Genomic DNA, 19,688 nt, shown 5'->3' with positions numbered 1-19,688 from the left:
ATATTAATAATGATGAAAAAGACGGCGGATTAATTAATATGTATGAATATTAATTAATACGCGTCAATATATTAACTATGTAATACTATATATTACACACTGATCAATAATACATATATTCTAATAGTAAAGTGTATTAATACTTATTATATTAATACTCGTGCTACCCAATATATAAATAAATTTATATGGTTATTCGATAAACTATCGAAAATGTTATCAGCGCGAGGGAAAAGCGAAAAGACCAAGCCTGAAAACCACGCTCTGCTACCAATTGATAAGTGACAACTCGCGCAAGTCGAGTTTGTTCCGTACGAAGGCTCTTTTAACAGCCGAGCGGCCTTAGACTCGGACGGTAGTCAGGCTTTCGGGCACCCCGGCCCGTTCGCGCGTCAATAATGAAATTTGTGTTAATTATAATTCGATACTCGATATCGTTTTTGTAAAATAAATAATTGAACGTTTATAACGTTCTTCGCTTATTTATTAAAAGCAAAAATGTAATACCGATTCTCTTTAATATAGTGGGGAAGCATATGGATACACTTATGGATGTTTACAATTATAATATTTATTCTAGTCTCTTTCACAACATAAATTAGTTAAACAGAATAGAGATATATATATATATATATATATATATATATATATATATATATATATATATATATATATATATATATATATATATATTCTCAGACGCGTAATTTTCGCGTCGCGATGTCTAGTATTTTTTTTTGGTTACATAAAAAAAATTACTCACTTCGTATTATTATTGTAAATATAAATTGGTCCAGAATATTATTCGCTTCGTGAAATGGCCAATCACTTTTTCTTTGAATCTGATCAGATCAACTGGTCCAATATGTTTTTTTATACAATGCTGTAGTAACACGGAAGACAATGCTAGTTCCTATGATTTTAGTTGTCTAATATCTTCTTTATCCAATAGCGTAGCAACACGCAAGAAAATGATAATTCCTGTGATTTTTTGTTTACGCAAAATTATTAAAGCAATCGTACTCGACACTTCTAATATTTAATTATGACTCAAACAATTAAAAACTCAAACTTCTATTATGGTTTTAATTTCAGTAGGAAAAATATGCGGCCTTCTTAATTGAGCGCTCGCTTCTAACTGACTAATTCTCTGTCGCTCTGCTATCGCTGGTTTATTATATAGCCTTTGTCCCTAGCATACCGTCTCTCTCTCGCGCATAAGCTTCAGACGTTTACGCTTCTCGTAGCGGCTCGTCTTACCTAGCTAAGCACGCCGACTGCAGCATGCTGTCCCAGCATGCTGACGCAGCGTGAATCAGCCTCTGCCGCTCATTCCCACCGAGTCGCGCACACGAATACTGCTAGCTATACTATGTCCGAACGGAAATCCCGAAAGCAAAATATTATTCGATAGTATATAATTGTAATATAATAGGACGTCACGTAACATCCCTTCCCTCTTAGAATCGTTGCCGTCCTCGGTAACGTTTTGGGTCCAATTAGGATAGTACAAGAATAAAATAATAATATACACAATAATGATAAATAATATAAATGGTTATAAGATAATATAAATGGTCCTCATTATTCATATATGAACAAAATGATTAATGGAAGAAGGCAAAAGCTCGTTAATTCGGTCTAATTGTTACTTGCGCAACGCAAGTTGACGGTTATCGTGCTTAATCTATTATCGTAATAGGACGTCACATAACACTCACTTATATTTCACAGATATATTTAAGATATGGAGTAGAAATATGAACAAAGAGGAAGCAGAGAGATAAATGAATGAGTGTTACAATACCTGGGACCTTATAGTTGAGACATCTTGTAGATCAGGTTAAGAAATACAGAAATAGACTAGTTTAGTATTTTTCTGACCAAGTAATGTTTAATTAGGATTTAACAAAATGTTTTATGATCGTTTACAGTTGTAGTTACCAAATATGTATATAATTACACCAAAATTACGTATGGGTGTATTACGGAGGTTTGAAATGAAGTCTTTGGCTTGAATTCTTACGAACTGTCCGCCACGGCGTTTGCGAGGTTCTTATAGCTCCCGAATTTCGTTAATTTTTCGATATTTGCAGTTTTAAGTAGGTCTTGCTTGCTACACCGCAATTTGCAGAGTACGACATTAGTTTGTCGTATATCTGTTTGTGGCAAGAGTTCATAAGAGTACAATGATTTTTTGCTGACATGTACAGAATTTAAGTTTCTTTAAAAGTTTGAATTTCGGAACTTTATAATACAAGTCAAGAGACGTCGTAAGTCATAACAATATATCTTGCTTGTGAAGGAACGTATCATTGAAATTGAACTGCATGCCAAAAATTCAAAATATATTGATAAAAATTTTACTCCGAAAATCAAATAGCTCATAACTATCACTATCTATTACAGAGAATTTCAAACTGGAAACAATCTAGCCATCGAATATAATAGATCCAAAAGCCTAATCAGACATAGAATTATTATGCTGAGAATAAACAAAACTTTTATTAGTTAGCAACTTTAAGAATATACAAAACTATAATTTTAAAAAGTCACAGACATGTATCTCTTAAAATATTTCCAAAATTCAGCAGTACTAAAAAGAATCTAAACACGAAGAATAAAAAAAGCAGAGAAATTGAAGGAAAAATGAATAAAGGCAATAAGGAGACACTATTAGAAATGAGTGTTTTACACAAAGATAGATTGCTGAATGAAATTGCCATTGTGCAATAATTTATGTTTTTAACTTTTTTCTTTTTCTGTTTCGATTTTTATATATTATGTATCATGTATCATCTTGTGTACCTCTGTACGTTTCGCTATTTAGTAAAAAAATGACGAATTTAAATAAATAAATAATTAATATAAGTTAAATTCTTGTGAGTGATATTTCCAAATTTCAATCATTATTTAGACGTTTCAGCGCAGAAGAAAATATCGATCTTTGTCAAATGGTCATACATACATACGCTCATACGCACATATACATATATCACAGAGTAGAAGCCACTTACCTGAAATTCCCATTGAGAGGGCATAACTTCTGCATTACTGCCTGAAATATTGACCCCAGCATATAGACAAGCACGGTAATGAGCCTCTACAATTTCACGGCCAATTACTCGATTAGCTCCAACGCCACAATAGTAAGGTCCTTGTGGCTCAGGGAAACCATTTTTGGGCCAACCTAACGGTCTACCATCCATATCTAAAAACGTGTACTCTTGCTCTATACCAAACCAGGGTTCCTCAGCTTCAGCTAACTTTATCGCCTCGGCCAACGCGGCTCGTTTATTCGACTTGGTAGGACTCATATCTGAAAGATATGTATCACATAATACGAGAATATTATTACCGCGACGGAAGGGATCTCTATAGATAGCTTGTGGTAACAAATAAATGTCGCTATTGCCACCCTCTGCTTGATATGTAGAACTGCCGTCGTACTGCCATCTAGGTAATTCTGCAATTTTCATTATTAACGTTTATAATAATAATTATTCTTAGCTTATTATTATCAGACCAGTAATATTAAGGATCACCTGTTGCCGTTTTCGGTAAAAAATCAAGAGTTCTGGTTTTACTTCGAATGCCTTCTCCGGTTCCATCAATCCATATATATTTTGCTTGAATTTTTTTTTCAGGCTGCGGTAAAGAATAATACCTATCCAATAGAGTCTTATTTAATGCTGCATTTGGCGAATCTTCAAGAGCAGCTTTGAATATAGTGTTAGTTGAGCTGTCAATTTATAATTAATATATTTGTTATAAATGCATTTGATTTTCAAATGATTCTTTACATAATTACTTTACGATAAAAAAAGTTCAAGATAAAAGTCATGACAGAATTAAATATTTCAGTATTTAAATATTTCCAACAATAATCTTTGTAGATTTGAAAACCGTAGTATTAAAATCTAAAAATACTATATCTTAGGTAATAACAAACATACACACTTCAACAGAAACTCTTGTAAAATACTTTTTGAATTCTTTCAAATGGTATCTTTCACAACTATACAAGATATAAAGGGTATAGAAAAAATAATATAATCTTATAATGGTTGGTTATATACAGAGATGATTTAAGGACGTTCAAGGTAACTCGTCCCTCGGTATGAGGCTAACCGCCGACCCGATAAGCTTCTGGTATGTACAATGTTAGTGAGCATACGTTTCGTGTGGCTGAAAACGAGAGCGTAAGCACGAAGAAAAATTGAGAGACAAATAAGAACAAGTTAAGATTTTTTACTGCGAGCGTTGATTAGTAAATTCTTAAACAGGCAAATATAAAACATAACATGATTTATAACATAAAGAAAAAGATGACTTCATTGTTCCTTTCGGCGACAATATTCTACATCATTTCTTAGTCGAGAGATTTGGATGAACGCAAACGCAAACAAAAACATCTACAAGCCGATGCACTTGTTGACTGCTACGGGTGGGAGAGAGATAAATAAAACAAATTGATCGCGAACTATCAGTGTAAACAAAACCAAAAGAAATTCGTAAAATTATTATTTTTTATTTACCTGGTGGCTGCTGCAATCAACGATACCGGTCAGATTTTATAGACACTCGAGGCTTGTTGATGCTTCTCCATGACTCACCGGTCTTTCCGTTTGACTCGTGGCGTCCGGAGAGAGACAGCCCGGACGACGACTTTTTTATATTTGTAGCACCGGCCATCGAGTTATCAATGAATGCATTTTAGTCTTCCATGAACTGTGTCATCGCGAGGATACATCAATGAAGGATCGATTTTTTTTTCCTTTTTCTTCTCCTTGTCGGTCTTAGTAATACTAGCTGTCACCTAGTCACGTGCTGCTGTCTCTCTTCCACCGTGTTCCTCATGTTTCTCTTTCGTGCACTCCCGAATTTTCTGCCGAGTTCTCTCTTACGTTTGCATACACTGTTATCCGTCGCAATCGCTCTTTAGTATACATGCGCGTTTTAATGAATCCTTATTCTTTAGAACCCCCTTTAATCTAAGAAGGAGCTCCTACGTAGACGATCTTGTAAGAGAAGCGTGCCTATTTATGATGAGAAAGAAGACATGTCTGAACTCTAAATTAAATAACGCATGTTCCGTGGCATTTCCATTATTCTGCCGGGACAGCTCCGCCGGGGAGAACTACAGACGTTGGCCTCTCCGACTGCCCTTGGATAAGATTAACAAATCTCATTTGGAAGATATGATAAATCTACATCCGGTCGTCGTATTTCCTCTCCGAGACCTATTCTCATAAATAAAGTCAGGATAAAAAACTCGACCAGGATAAACAACATGGATTTGGCGTCATCCATCGAGAGTCCATGATATGATTACTTTGGTGTCGTCTCGGCGGAATGGCATATCCAGAGGCTGGATAACACTCCAGAGTCCACGCCTGGGTAAGCTAGAAACTCGTTGAGTCTCCGGAAGGAACTTGGAGCGCTGCAGGTGGAAAGAAGGAAAGCTCACATGTTCTTGACCTGCTAGAGCCCTCTCTCCAATATTACTTACTAATCTATACACGCACAGGCACTGTGACATCATCCAACGAAATCTGAATCAGTTTCTACAGAGCACACCCTAAAGTTTTACCGGTCGCGATTGTCAGTGACTTGAGTTCCACTCACTTCATAAACGAGTCCTAAAAAACCATCAAGTAGTTGTAGTGATTCTTAATTCAGAGTAGCTCAACAACATCCGTTGCAATAACTATCCACGGGTGTTCATCTACCTGCTTGATCATCAGGCCTTTTGGTTTGTACCGGCACCTTGGCATTCAGAATATGATTGCAAAAAATAATGCACGTCATATCACATGCCCTTCCAGAATCACTCGTGTGCAATGCAATTATACGTTTTCTCACGTTCGAAATGACCATTCGACAGCTCGCAATGAGCATCCTGCATGACACATTAAAGAAAGAGGATGTCATCTCCTCTCACGATCCTGGTGCCTCTCCAATTGGTTCCATAGTACCGGAGGTCACGAAGATCGTACATCGGCCTATCTCGGAGATAGCGTTTATACTCTAGGTTCAACCCCGTTATTACCAACCGCACTTTTTGTTTATCGGAACACCAAATTAGCGTCAGCGAGCCTTTCGTTCAATCGGCTGCATGTCCTCTTTCGTCACACCCCCCAATGACTTGAGTACATACTCGTACCATGACACCGGTGATGGCACCATCGGTGGTACGCCCTTTCATCTTTACTGGTAGAGCTTCTAGTGATTGACTCCTCGGACCCAGGCCTTTATCGCGCTACTCTTGCCACACTCGTTAAGTCCGACAACGAGATCGGTAGAGTCGGAGCTCCAATCAACGATAGCTGTCGCTTCTCCTCAAACTCGCTTGAGACAGCAAAATGTTGTCACCATTCACGCACGAGCTTTTGAGGGCATTTGCGTTTGAGAGAGGCAGAATCCGATAACCACTCTTTTCACTAAAGGTCTGCTCCAGCACTTACCGATTGCCTGGAAGATCGAGGTAGTATAGGGAAGGGTTGCTTTACTGACACACTTTCGACGGCGCCACGATTGCAGGACCATAGCCGAGGACTTGTAATACCGCCATCACCTGCTGTAAAAACAACGGATCAAGTGGCGGCACTGGCACCGTTGGGGCTGAGATACCCACAGCTTCTCTCCCAACGCCAGTATCCTCCCTGTAACCCTCCTGAGATCACCTAGCGGCCACCATGGAGTCCTTCGAGATCTCGCCTGAGTTAGAGTTGGTCGAAGCGTTCTTATTTCCCTCCCCAATAATGGTATGGTTGGCATTATCCACGCTGGGTACCGACCCAACCATAGAGGGAGAACCTACCTCTGTACAGTAAAGCTCAGCAAGAACTTGCCCTCGTGGGGCGGAGAACGCAATTGGAGATCACATGTGTTCAAACTACGTGCGTAAGCGTTGGTCCCGTCCCACGTTTTCTACCTCACCATGAAAGGGCTTGGATAAGTTCCTCGACAAAAAATTGAAGGGGTAAAGAGATGCCTCGAAGCCGGACCGCGCCGACGCCATGAACACGCGGAAAACGCGATCCTAGAGTATCACAAATTTACTATCGGAGCTCAGCCTCTGAGCACGCATATGCTCTATCAGATTCTCTCACAAGATCATAACAATACGAGGGGGGGCATCGAAATCATACAGAGCGACAATTGCGATATCATCACTTCGCGATCCTAAATAAAAACGAAAAACGGGTGCTAACAACATATTATTGCAACCGTTTTGCAAATTCCTACTTGCGCACTCGTCGCGCTATCCCCACCAGGGATGCCATGTAGCGGAATTGATCAAACCAATAATTTAATTAAATTCTTGCTCGCGGTCGTCAGTACAATATTTAAAATAAATGAGTGTGTAACCAAACGTGTGTGTTAGTAGTGAGCGAAATAAAGGAAAAAAGGATGCGAAAAAGGATTAACTCGAAATGACAATCGTGAAGTATCAACAATGATTCATTTCTAATCCCAGAACAACTAAAAGAAAATAAAAGAAAAAAATACATGTAATTACTTGGCAAAGTACGCTCATTCCGTCTAAGTTCAAACGGCGGCCTAATACATAAAATCTATTCAATCGGATGATCTACACTGAGACTTGATAATCCAATTGAGCCGTAATTGCGCGCGAGATTTCAGACCCGGCATAGGGGCCAACAATATTGTCAGGCCACACGCGTGCGCGTATACCGACTTCCGAGCAATGCAAGAGAGAGAGAGAGAATAATCAGCACTGACCTCAACCGCTGCTGCCGATACTCCGCCACTAGCTAAGCCTGTATCACTACTTCGCTCCTCTCGCCTTTCTTGGTGATCCACTCCACTACTGCACGCCGAGACTGTACGGGTATTGCCGGTACAGATTTCATTGGTGAGACTGATGCGTACCGGTCGCGCGGCGAGAAAGATTAGCTGGGTGCGACCCAGTCAATTACAAGCAATCCACAACCAAAATTTGCTTACACACATACGCACACATGATGTGCGTATACTCGTAAAGATGTGACGAATCTCCGCACTTCTTGCTGAGTCAAGACTGCGAGAGTTGTCAATCTCCGTCCACCTTGGGCTCAACTCTATAAAATTATTTACGGGTTCTATCGGTACAGAAAGCTGGTGCTGATCTCTCAGGCCAACCGATCGCTCCGGCGTACATGACATAAATAAATCTAACAATAATTAAATTACACTAGGCGATCACTTTTATTAGGATTCATAAACAAATATGCTTAAACTATATTACTCCGACATGTGGGTGAACGAATCCGCTCAGCCTGAACCACGATAAATTTCAGCGGAACATGCGAACGAATCCGCTCAGCCTGAACCTCGATAAATTTCAGCGGAACATGCGAACGAATTCGCTAGGCATACGCGTTATTTAATTAATAATTTAATGAATAATAAAAGCTAGATGTAATTTATCCGCGGTCGTGTAGACAAGCGGGAGCTGGCATAAGAGAAAATACAAATGCTTATGAGACATATCCATAGCGGAGAGGCAACGTCGGCGAAAGCGAAATCCCGTTAGCAGAGGCATCTGCACGATGACCTGATGATGATGCGATACACCGGCTTGGACGTGAATTGGCTCTATCCTCCGTCATCCTTAGTCCAGTCAGATAGTCTCAGATGCTGGCATCGATGTCCTGACTCTGCGTTGAGGTTGCTTATGGTTTCCTGAACTAATCGGTCACTTTCAATCTTTTCGCTCAGCTTGGTCAAAAGAACTTTTATTGCCAGCAGTTGTCTATAAGGCGGCCGCCTTAAACTTTAGCTCGCGTCTTACCGCCCTTCTTTTCTTCTCACTTTTTCTTTTATCGCCACGCGCTGCTCCTCTCCCCACTTTTTCCTTCCAAAATCTTTGTCGCTATCGCTCTCTCTCGCTCTTCTCGCTCTCGCTCAAGGCGCCACTTCGCTAGCCGCTACGATCTCTTCTCCTGGTCCTGCAATGTACGAGCATGTATTCTTTGTCATTACACATGCTTGGTCGCTGCATTCTCGCGAGGAGAGTGCCGCGCACAGGGCCAGCGAACACACTGTAGCCCTGACTCAAGACAACAAAGGAAAAAAATCGAACGAAAGAAAGATCACACTCGCGCATGCTCTTGACCTACCATCGCCATACTACCAAGTGTTCTATGAGTCGAGCCCGAATTACAATAGGAAAAGTGAGGATTTGCTCAGTTAATCACTATGAGAGAAAGTACTTAGGTATTAGCCAAGTTTATTCAATCTGATGCGCTCACTTTGCAAGGCTAGGAGTGAATGTTAGCCTGTGCAAAAATCAGCGTATTTATACAAGGATTTTCCCGCCTATTTTCGCAGGACAGCTCTCTTCGAGTTGTTTACGCAATTTTGAGAAATGAATTTTCCAAATTTATAAGTGAATAAACAGTAATAATGAAATTTTAAAAATATAAACTTTATAAAAGTAGATATTGATCATTTTAGTATAATTTACAATTATCGCAAAAAGTATCTTCAACATTTATTAACTAATAAAGTTAATTAATACAATGGCATAATATTTACAATAAAATAACAATAAAATTTTACATAAATTAAGTTTATCAATAGTAGAAGTAATTTCTAAAAAGAAATACTCAAATTAGTTAATAACATTTGAATTATAATAAATTTTCATACTTGTAACGGTTTTTTCAAAAATCTTATAATGAAATTACTAGATTAATTAATTAAGATTAATGAATTATAAAGCTGTCATTAATATATACAAACAACGATTTCGATCTATATACAACTTTATGTTTAAATAAATTATTATTATTATATATTTAAATAAACTATTTATTTATTGATAACAGTAATAATTAAACTGTTACCAATGAAAGCAATTCTTACTCATGTTTCTAACAAGGGAACCACCCCAACCCGACCTCACAGATTTGAATGATTTTGAGATATGTTGTAGTAATTGAAAAAAAATTAGATACATGTTTTTTTTTATTGGCCCATAAGGGCTTTTAAGGGGTGAAATCCACCCTAAAAATCAACCCCTAAAATAAGTTTTTTTAATATTTCTCAGCATCAAATGAATATTATTCAGTAAACTCAACGTTAAAAAATTTCTTATAAAAAGGCGCTTTTAAGGACATAACATTTATACCGACGAGTTGCAACCCCTTTTTTAATAGGGGTAAATACACTATTTTTTGTACTGTTTTACGACATGTAATATAGTAAATCAGCTCGAGTGATTTAAAAATCGCACTGATAATGAGAAAATACCAAAATTAAATTGACGTGTTTCCGGATTATTAAAAAAAATATGTTTAAAGGGTGTTTCACGACCTAGAAACCACCCCCCTCAAACTATCAACAGGTTAATGCACATAACCCTAGAATAAACAAGTTTAATCGTTTGTTATTTCTTGAAATAATTTTATCCTATGCATGAGCGAGCTACCTCAACTAACCAACCTGCCTCTAACCCACCAAACCCCCATAAACCACACTTACCGAACCACATGCAGGCTAATTCACCTAATCCTGGGAAAAGCAACTTTAGTCGTTTGTTATTTCTTGAAATAATTGAATTTTATACCATAACCGAGTTATCCCAGCTAAATCACATACCTCTTATCCACCTACCCCTAACCTAACTAATCCCCACCCTTATCAACCACCCTTACTGACACATAAGCAGGCTTAACCTCCTAACCCTGGGAAACACGAGTTAAGTCGTTTGTTATTTTCTGAAATAATTTAATCCTACGCCTGAGCGAGCTACCTCAACTAACCAACCTGCCTCTAACCCACCAAACCCCCATAAACCACCCTTACCCAAGGAAATGTAGGCTAATAAACCTAACTTTGGGAGAATTGAGTTTATTAGTTGTTTTTTCTTAAAATAATTGATTTCTACACCGTACGTGGGGTATCCCATTTTTTTTCGATAAAATATATCTGTAGCTCAATCACAATTTATAACAAATAAAAATATGTTTAATACATTTTATTTTAATAGTACCAAAATGGCGAGAAATATCTCTTAAAAATAAACACGAGAATAACACGAGGTCGAATTATCATTTATAGATCTATAAATATATATTTATATTCGTATGTAGATACATAAATATATTTACGTAAGAGCCATCGTACGCGATAGTACATATATTTTGATTTTTCATAATAATTTTCATCTTTTTCTTTTTTTTATTTATTGGTAAATTAAAATGTATCATTCAACGAATTCCTTACAGAAATGAAAATCGTCGAAAAAGTGTTTGAAATATAATGATCTTTTACACCAACCACACTGTATTATAGCAAAATTTTTACATGCTTCTACTTCGCAATGTATATTGCAAGAATCTCCAATACTAAAATCAACAGGTTTATCTGTTTTAGCTGGTTTTTCAGCAATGTAGCCGCTTTTATACCAAGCGTATTTAAAAATATTTGTATATCTTGGTGAAGAAAGCTGGTTATGGACAAGAGACTGCACTTTTATGATGTTATTTCTTAAATGTAGATTCATTTCAAGGTCCATCAAAATTACTTGATCTGATAAACGTCGAACGAAGTTTTTCCAGATAAGAAATCCATAAACATCGAGTGGTTGGATGTTCCCCGTCGTTCCTGTGGGAATTTTTTTTATATTAACAATTTTGTTTCTCGGCATCGTTCCCCTTAGAGCTTTATCGCAATGTCCATTCCAAGAGTCGAGTAAAAATACAGATTGAGGTCCAACATTTGGGTAAAATACTTCTTTCAACCAAATTTTAAAATGATCTAAAATAAAAAAATGTCAAAATTTTTTTATGTCATTGCATTATAATAAACAAAAATATACTAATTTGTCGTTAATTTTCCAGATTTAGATGCTTCCACATGCACATTTTCTGGTCTAAATAATGTTTTTTTGGTGATAAATTTATTTATTTTTTTAGATACTATTCTATGAGCTTTTTTAAATTTTAGTAACCAATTTTGAGAAGCCTCAAATTTTATATCTTCATGGCCAACAATTTTTTGAGCTTGCAATGCCCATTTCCGTATATCTCGATCATGCACTATCGTACCAGCTGTAATAGCTGCAATTTTTTCTCAGCAAGTTCCATTTTTATTAATTGTTTTCGCTCAACGTTTAAGTTGACTTATAGATGAAACTTTTCTGAATCTATGTTGTACAGTATCCAGTTTTAAGTTTTTGTTTTTTCCGCTCCTCCAAAATTCTACGGCTCTTTGTTTATAGTCAAATGTGATTTCATCATCATCATTTGTGCACTGATTTGTTGGTGCAAAATCAGGATCAGGAAAGTGATGTTGTACTTCATCTTCGATTATGTTAGCATCAGTATCTTTATAATTTTCATGAAAATCTAACGTTTCTTCAACAATCATATCAATATCATTAAACTCATACACGGTATCTATTAATATTTCTTTCAACTTTTCTAATTTAATTTCTTTGAAATTTATCTCACTATCTGGTATTTGTAAACTTTGAAAATATACTAATAATAAATTAACTACGTTCAAAGGATTGATCTTCATGTTTTAATCTAAAACAAAATCAAGATATAAATACTCTTTTTTGCAGTTGAATAATTTTACAAAAGACAAAAGAAAACCTAGTCTATAGATAGAATTCGATCATATGTTTTTAACAGTTATATTTCACATGTTTACAAATCAAAATATTTGAATAAAATTATATATGATAAGTGACATAAATACTTACGTAGTAGACAAAAACTTTTCTTCTTGTTATGTACTATATTTTCGTGTTCCGGAAATTTGTATGTAAATATAGAAATAAGTTTATTTATAAATCCAGCACTATAAAAAAACTTTTAAAATTTTTAAATTTTAAAACTTTTTAAATTCATGACTTTTCTTCAACTACTATGAATAATGAAATATGTATCGGATGTCTTATTATCGTAAGGGGCGTAGATTTGATATAACTTATCTTCTTCGAGCCATTGATAAGACAAAATTGTAAATAAGATAAAGTGTACAGCAAAGTAAAGTACCAACAAAAAGTAAACTAAACCACAAGTGAAAATTGAAAAAAGTAAACAGTTTATAAGTATAGGAATTGAGACTATAATAACTATTTATAACTATTAATATAATCAATTATTTGTTATAATTTCTTTTCTCATTGACAAATTGTAAATGATTAAAAAAGAAATAATAACTATATTAAACTTCCACTTTTGAAATTAATAATTTTCAACTGTTATTACTTGTTATTTTTCTTTATTACGATTTAAGTTTACGTTTAAAAAATAATAACTATTGTTATTACTCTTTTATACACTGCTATATGTAATACAATGCAAATAATATTTTTAAAAAAACTGATACTATAACTATTATTATTAATTTCGAAAAAACGAAATAGTTAATAATTATTTATAATTTATTTTAGTCTCAAATCTTATATTTATAAGCCGTTATTAATTAGTTTTATCTTTTTTGTATTTATAATGAAAAGAAAATAATAATAATTATTACATAAAATTTGTAATACTTGTATGCAACATGAATGTTATTCAAGAAATACATTTATTTTTCGCTATTTATATAAGGTTAGCCCGCATCTGGTTCGTTAACGGTGGTTTCTAAGGGTGAAGGTTAGTTAGGTTAGGGGGAGGTGGATAAGAGGTATGTGATTCAGCTGGGATAACTCGGTTATGGTGTAAAATTCAATTATTTCAAGAAATAACAAACGACTAAAGTTGCTTTTCCCAGGATTAGGTGGATTAGCCTGCATGTGGTTCGGTAAGGGTGGTTAATGGGGTTTTGGTGGGTTAGAGGCAGGTTGGTTAGTTGAGGTAGCTCGCTCATGCATAGGATAAAATTATTTCAAGACATAACAAACGACTAAACTTGTTTATCCTAGGGTTATGTGCATTAACCTGCTGATAGTTTGAGGGGGGTGGTTTCTAGGTCGTGAAACACCCTTTAAACATATTTTTTTTAATAATCCGGAAACACGTCAATTTAATTTTGGTATTTTCTCATTATTAGTGCGATTTTTAAATCACTCGAGCTGATTTACTATATTACATGTCGTAAAACAGTACAAAAAATAGTGTATTTACCCCTATTAAAAAGGGGGTTGCAACTCTTCGGTATAAATGTTATGTCCTTAAAAGCGCCTTTTTATAAGAAATTTTTTAACGTTGAGTTTACTGAATAATATTCATTTGATGCTGAGAAATATTAAAAAAACTTATTTTAGGGGTTGATTTTTAGGGTGGATTTCACCCCTTAAAAGCCCTTATGGGCCAATAAAAAAAACATGTATCTAACTTTTTTTCAATTACTACAACATACTTCAAAATCATTTAAATCTGTGAGGTCGGGTTGGGGTGGTTCCCTTGTAAGTTATTCATCATGAATTTAGAGTATCCGCATTATTCTAATAATTAATATTTACAATGTAATAATCAAATCAACTTTGAATATTAAAATTCAATATAATTGAATAATTAAACACAATTAAAATTATTATAATCTAAATCTATGCACTAAAATCTATATAAAAATTGCTTTGTTTCATTAAAGTTACTCTTAATTAACATATTTTAATAAAATAACAAAACTATTATATCTATAAGTATGTGACGTCACGCTTCTTATATGGTCATGAAATTTGACTCTGGTACTCAGACAATAAAATAATATGTGAAGTGGAACAGTTTAATATGCTAATTGATGGAAACAAATTGATGAGTTTAGCGGGTTGCAGTGATTCAGTGAAATAAGTAAATAGCTCATATATAGGACCGTTACAATTGTTAGAATAACTTGCATATACATATACTATAAAACGGGCACATGCGCTAGTGTAAACTGTATGTATACGTTAGTGTCCTGCACGGTACTTAGAATTCTTGGTCTCGACTGAGAGACGTACAGAAATCAAGTATCATTTATATGAGTGAGCCCAGTTTTTATCTTTTCTTGATGTGACCATGGAATACGTACATCAAATTATTGATCAAGAACACGTTTCCATGCCAGTGATTGGACACGCTGATGCCAACAAGAGTAAATAAATCATTTAGAGAAGGGGATTCGGTGCAAATTGTGCAACAAAAACGTTTCATTTTTCCTGTGAAAGTTTATGTGAAATTCGAGTACGGTGCCAAAAATTTAAATTAGAAGATAGTGAAAACCATACAATTTAAATAGTGCCAAACAAAAAATACAAAATAAGTAACATATCGAAATAAATAAAAGAAAGTTGGTAGAAAAGAACATTGTAGAATATAGAGTTAGGAAATAACATTAAAAAAATGCTAAGATAAAAAGAGACTATAAAGTTATGTCAGAAGATAAAGCTAATGTGATAGATTGTAGTTATACATTTTTGTACAACTACTATCTATATAACTACAAACCTCGTAAAACATTAATGAAATATCGGGAAAGCATGAACAGGTTTATACTTCAATGGCAGTGCTAAACATAGATCTCATAAACTTTAGAGAAACCATGAATACAGAAAATTAGTTAGAATAGTACAAAGTAATAGATGAAGAATTAGAGCCAATGAAAAAGAATGATGTACGGAGTATTATAGACAAACTGACTATTACTTCGAAACGTCATAAAACAAATACGAGGTGTGATCAAAAAGTAAGGTGAATTTTGAAATTTAGCGGGCTACGTCCGTTCGATCTTCGACTTTTTTATTTGGTTATGTCGGTACACTCGTCTAGAACATACGTTCCAAATTTCAGCTTTGTAGTATGTTTGGTTTGTTTGTGAGAGGCATCAAGGTTAGAAGTGTTTTGCGTGCTCCACGATTTGCTGCTGTCTAAAAACATGGATCAAAGAGTTTGCATTAAATTTTGTGTGAAAAATGGAATCAAATGTTCCAAAACACTTGAAATGCTGAAAGTGGCATACGGTGAGTCTACTTTAAGCCAAAAAAATGTTTACAAGTGGTATAAACTCTTCCAAGAAGGCCGAGAAGACACCGACGACGAACCTCGTTCTGGACGCCCCAGCACATCAACAACTGATGAGAATGTTGAAGAAGTGAAGAAAATAGTGTTGGGAAATCGTCGAATTACCATTAGAGAAATTGCTGATGATATTGGCATCTCATTTGGTTCGTGCCAATCAATTTTGACGAGTGTTTTAGACATGAGACGTGTGTCAGCGAAGTTTGTTCCGAAATTGAGCGAAAGAAACGTCGCATGAGCATCGCCCAAGAGCTACTGAATGACGTCAACGATGATCCAGATTTACTCAACAGGGTTATAACAGGTGACGAAACATGGGTATACGGTTATGACGTCGAGACTAAGACTCAATCGTCCCAGTGGAGGCATTCTGGATCACCAAGACCAAAAAAAGCACGCCAAGTTCGATCAAATGTAAAGGTTTTGCTTACAGTTTTCTTTGACTGCAGGGGCGTGGTGCATTATGAGTTCTTGCTACAGGGTAGAACAGTAAATAAGGAATATTACCTGCAAGTTATGCGCAATTTGCGCTAAGCAATCCGCCAGAAACGTCCGAATTTGTGGAAAAATAAAAATTGGCTTTTGCACCATGATAACGCCCCTGCTCACACATCGTTGCTTGTGCGCGAATTTTTGGCTAAAACCAACACAGTAACGATGCCACAGGCACCGTATTCCCCAGATCTGGCCCCCTGTGACTTCTTCTTGTTCCCAAAACTGAAGAGGCTCATGAAAGGACGGCGTTTTGCCACGATTGAGGAGATAAAGACGGCATCGAAGGATGAACTAAACAAGATCACAAAAAATGATTTTTTGAAATGCTTTGAGGATTGGAAAAAGTGTTGGCACAAGTGCATTATATCCGAGGAGGATTACTTTGAAGGAGATAAAATAAAAATTGATGAATAAATAAATATTTTTTGAGAAAAATAAAAATTCACCTTACTTTTTGATCACACCTCGTATAAGAGATAGAAAATGGGTAGATAGTAAAGAAAAGTGAATACAGAAAGTAAAATTACTTTCAAGGATAGACTAGTTGTTCGTGCCGCTGCACGTTCTGAAAAGAAAAAAAATTAAAAGAGAGATAACATAAACAGATCGTTAGACTGTAGTCCTCGCTGAGCATGTATTTACTTTATGGTATCGCATCTGGGAAAATCCCAAGAAAATCATCATAGGCCCCTTCGACCACCGCTGCACGTATCGCACGTATCGCATTCTGTTTGAGCCAGGCCCTTGTAAGAGCATCTGAATTTTAACGTTAAGGCGTCCAGCTGAATGAACAGCGTAGTGCCGGCTGTGCCCATAACTGAGATGTCGGCACCACGCTGCTGTAGATGGCATCTCCCTTCTCGCACATGTGTGCAGGAATTGTCGCGTTTAGAAAGTAAGTAGCTCTAACTGAATGTACATTTCGCATAAATAGTGATGAAAAGGTAAATTGTCCCCCTCTCTCCCTCTTATTGTTTGTATGTAAATGACCTAAAGTACGTATTAAAAGGACATGAGGTTTCTATCGTATTTTTATGTTGGTGACTCTCTGCCTCCGATTTAGCAGTAATTTGAATATGTTACAGCTTATTGAAAAATAAACGATACGTGCGGTGCATTTTCCTCTCCTAGTGTTTTTTTTCAGTTTTCTAATTTGTGTTATTACTTCTTTTCTGCTTATATCGTTGATTTCGTTTTTTCCTCATTCTTTTCACAGTCCAATGTTATTTATCTTCTGCTTCATCTAGTTTTTCCATAAAGTGATTTTTTCATTTTTTTATATAAATATTCGCATCTAGTCCTTCCTTTCTTTTCATATATCTGTTTATGTATGTTCATGCTTCATTTTCTGTTTTGATGCTTTTTATTTTCTCTTCTTCTTCTTTCTCGTGTTCTACGACTTTTCTTTTGCAACATTCTTTATAATCTTTTTTCTTGCGCAGGTATTCTTCTTTTTCATTTTTTCCTTTTTTCCATCTTCTTACTATATATCTTAGTTCTCTCTTTTTCGCTTTCCATTCATTATCATGCCATACTCTTTCTCCTAACTTCCATTTATTCTTTCGTTTCTTTACAATAGGTAGGCTTCTGTCACTTTTACCTTTATTTTATTCTACATTTCTTGTACAATTTCTTCATTACATTCCCATTCCTCGCAATTTTCTTGATAAGTATTTCTTGTTTCTTCTGTTCACTCTCTTCTATAAATATATTCCTGTTTGTCCGTTGTACTTTTTGTTGATTCTATTTCGCCTATCTCAAGTTCTAATGGAAAGTGGTCTGATTTCGTCCTTTCACCTATTTCCAGTTTTTTAATTAATTCTACAGCTTCTTGGTTACTTATTATATAATCTATCGTCAAAGATCCGTTCTTTCTACTTTATGTATATTCTCCATTCTCTCCAAAGTTATCGTTTATTATACTTCATCCTCTTTTCTCGACTGTGCTAATTAGTCTCCTCTCTTCTGTGTTTATTACTTCATCTTTGTTTTTCCTTTTAATCTGCCTATTGTTGTCTTTTTCTATTATTCCACTTTCATTCCCAGTTCTTGCGTTCCAGTCTCCTCCTATTATTAGTAGTTCTTCTTTCCTCTCTTCTGTGTTATCCGTGATTTTTAGTATTGTGTCACTTACATCTTGACTGTAAACAGTAACTATTTTCCAAACATTATTATTGTATTGTAGGCACTTCTCTACCGCATTCTCACTCTATTCATACTAATCTATTTCTGTAATCTCATTTTTTATTCCTGTAATGATTCCATTTGTATTTGTTGGACACTATTTTTTATTATGCTTTATTTTCTCTTTTGTTTCTTTGTTTTTTTTCCATCTTTTTCTTCGATCCAAGTTTCTGTTAAACAAATTATATCGAAATTATTTAAATATTCTCATATTTCACTATCTTTATTCATTCTTCCCGCAATATTCTAATTAATTATTTTCATTCCTCTCCTGTGCTTCTCTTTTACTGTAATTATTTCCTATTTATCTTCCCTTGTTTTCATCTCTTTTAGTTCATCCCATCTATACCATTTCTCATTGACGTTCACTTTCATATAACCTATCTTCGTAATGCTACCTTCTGCTTTTTTTCTTATTTCTTTTTGAATTTCCTTCTCTTTTTTTTATATCATTATCTGTATATGGGACGATCCATGTCAACCGGATCACTGCTGTGTCCAAAATTTGATGTGACCAAAAAAATCGTGCAACGACTCATTTTAAAGCTTAGGATATCTACTTTCTGATGCTGTGTGCGCCTTTGCAAAATCCAACATGGCGGCTCCAATATGGCGGCTACAAGAGACAAACTCGTAAACAAAAAATTTTATTTTTTTAATTATTAGTAATAAATGTTAAAAAAAATTAATATTTCATATTTTTTTATGAAAATCTGGCTCATTTCCTACAAAAAAGTAACAGAGACCATTTTCGCTAAAATGAAAAATAAAAATTATAATTTTTTGAAAATTTTCAAAAATAAAAAACTTTGCGATTTTTTACTCAGAAGGAAATGACTTTGGAAAAAAAATTTAAGGAACAAAATTGCTTGAAATTCATCAAGACACAAGTATGAATTTTTTCGAATTCCTTTGTGCGATTTTTTGCTTTCTGGATTTATCGGATTGTTTGAAAAATTAAAAAACTTCCCAAGATCTTTTACAAAAATTCAAAAAAATCGCTCAAAGGATTTCGAAAAAATTCACACTTGTGTTTTG

General features: G+C 35.2%; 1 protein-coding gene across 1 annotated transcript in view; it reads right to left on the bottom strand.

Moving 5' to 3' along the window:
* LOC131663817 (glutamine synthetase 2 cytoplasmic-like) overlaps positions 1–19,688 on the bottom strand; it is a 125,536-nt gene that overhangs the window by 70,766 nt on the left and 35,082 nt on the right. The window contains exons 2-3 of the mRNA XM_058934493.1: positions 3,546–3,742; positions 3,018–3,466 (exon numbers count right to left, since the gene is read on the bottom strand). Coding sequence (XP_058790476.1) covers positions 3,018–3,466; positions 3,546–3,742 — 646 coding nt within the window. The remainder of the gene's footprint in view (positions 1–3,017; positions 3,467–3,545; positions 3,743–19,688) is intronic.

The sequence above is a fragment of the Phymastichus coffea genome, unplaced genomic scaffold (assembly GCF_024137745.1).
Source record: "Phymastichus coffea isolate CEN01 unplaced genomic scaffold, Cenicafe_Pcof_1.1 PCOF00002, whole genome shotgun sequence".
NCBI classification, from domain to species: domain Eukaryota; kingdom Metazoa; phylum Arthropoda; class Insecta; order Hymenoptera; family Eulophidae; genus Phymastichus; species Phymastichus coffea.
The sequence above is the reverse complement of the archived record's forward strand: the minus strand, read 5'-3'. Positions and strand labels throughout refer to the sequence as shown.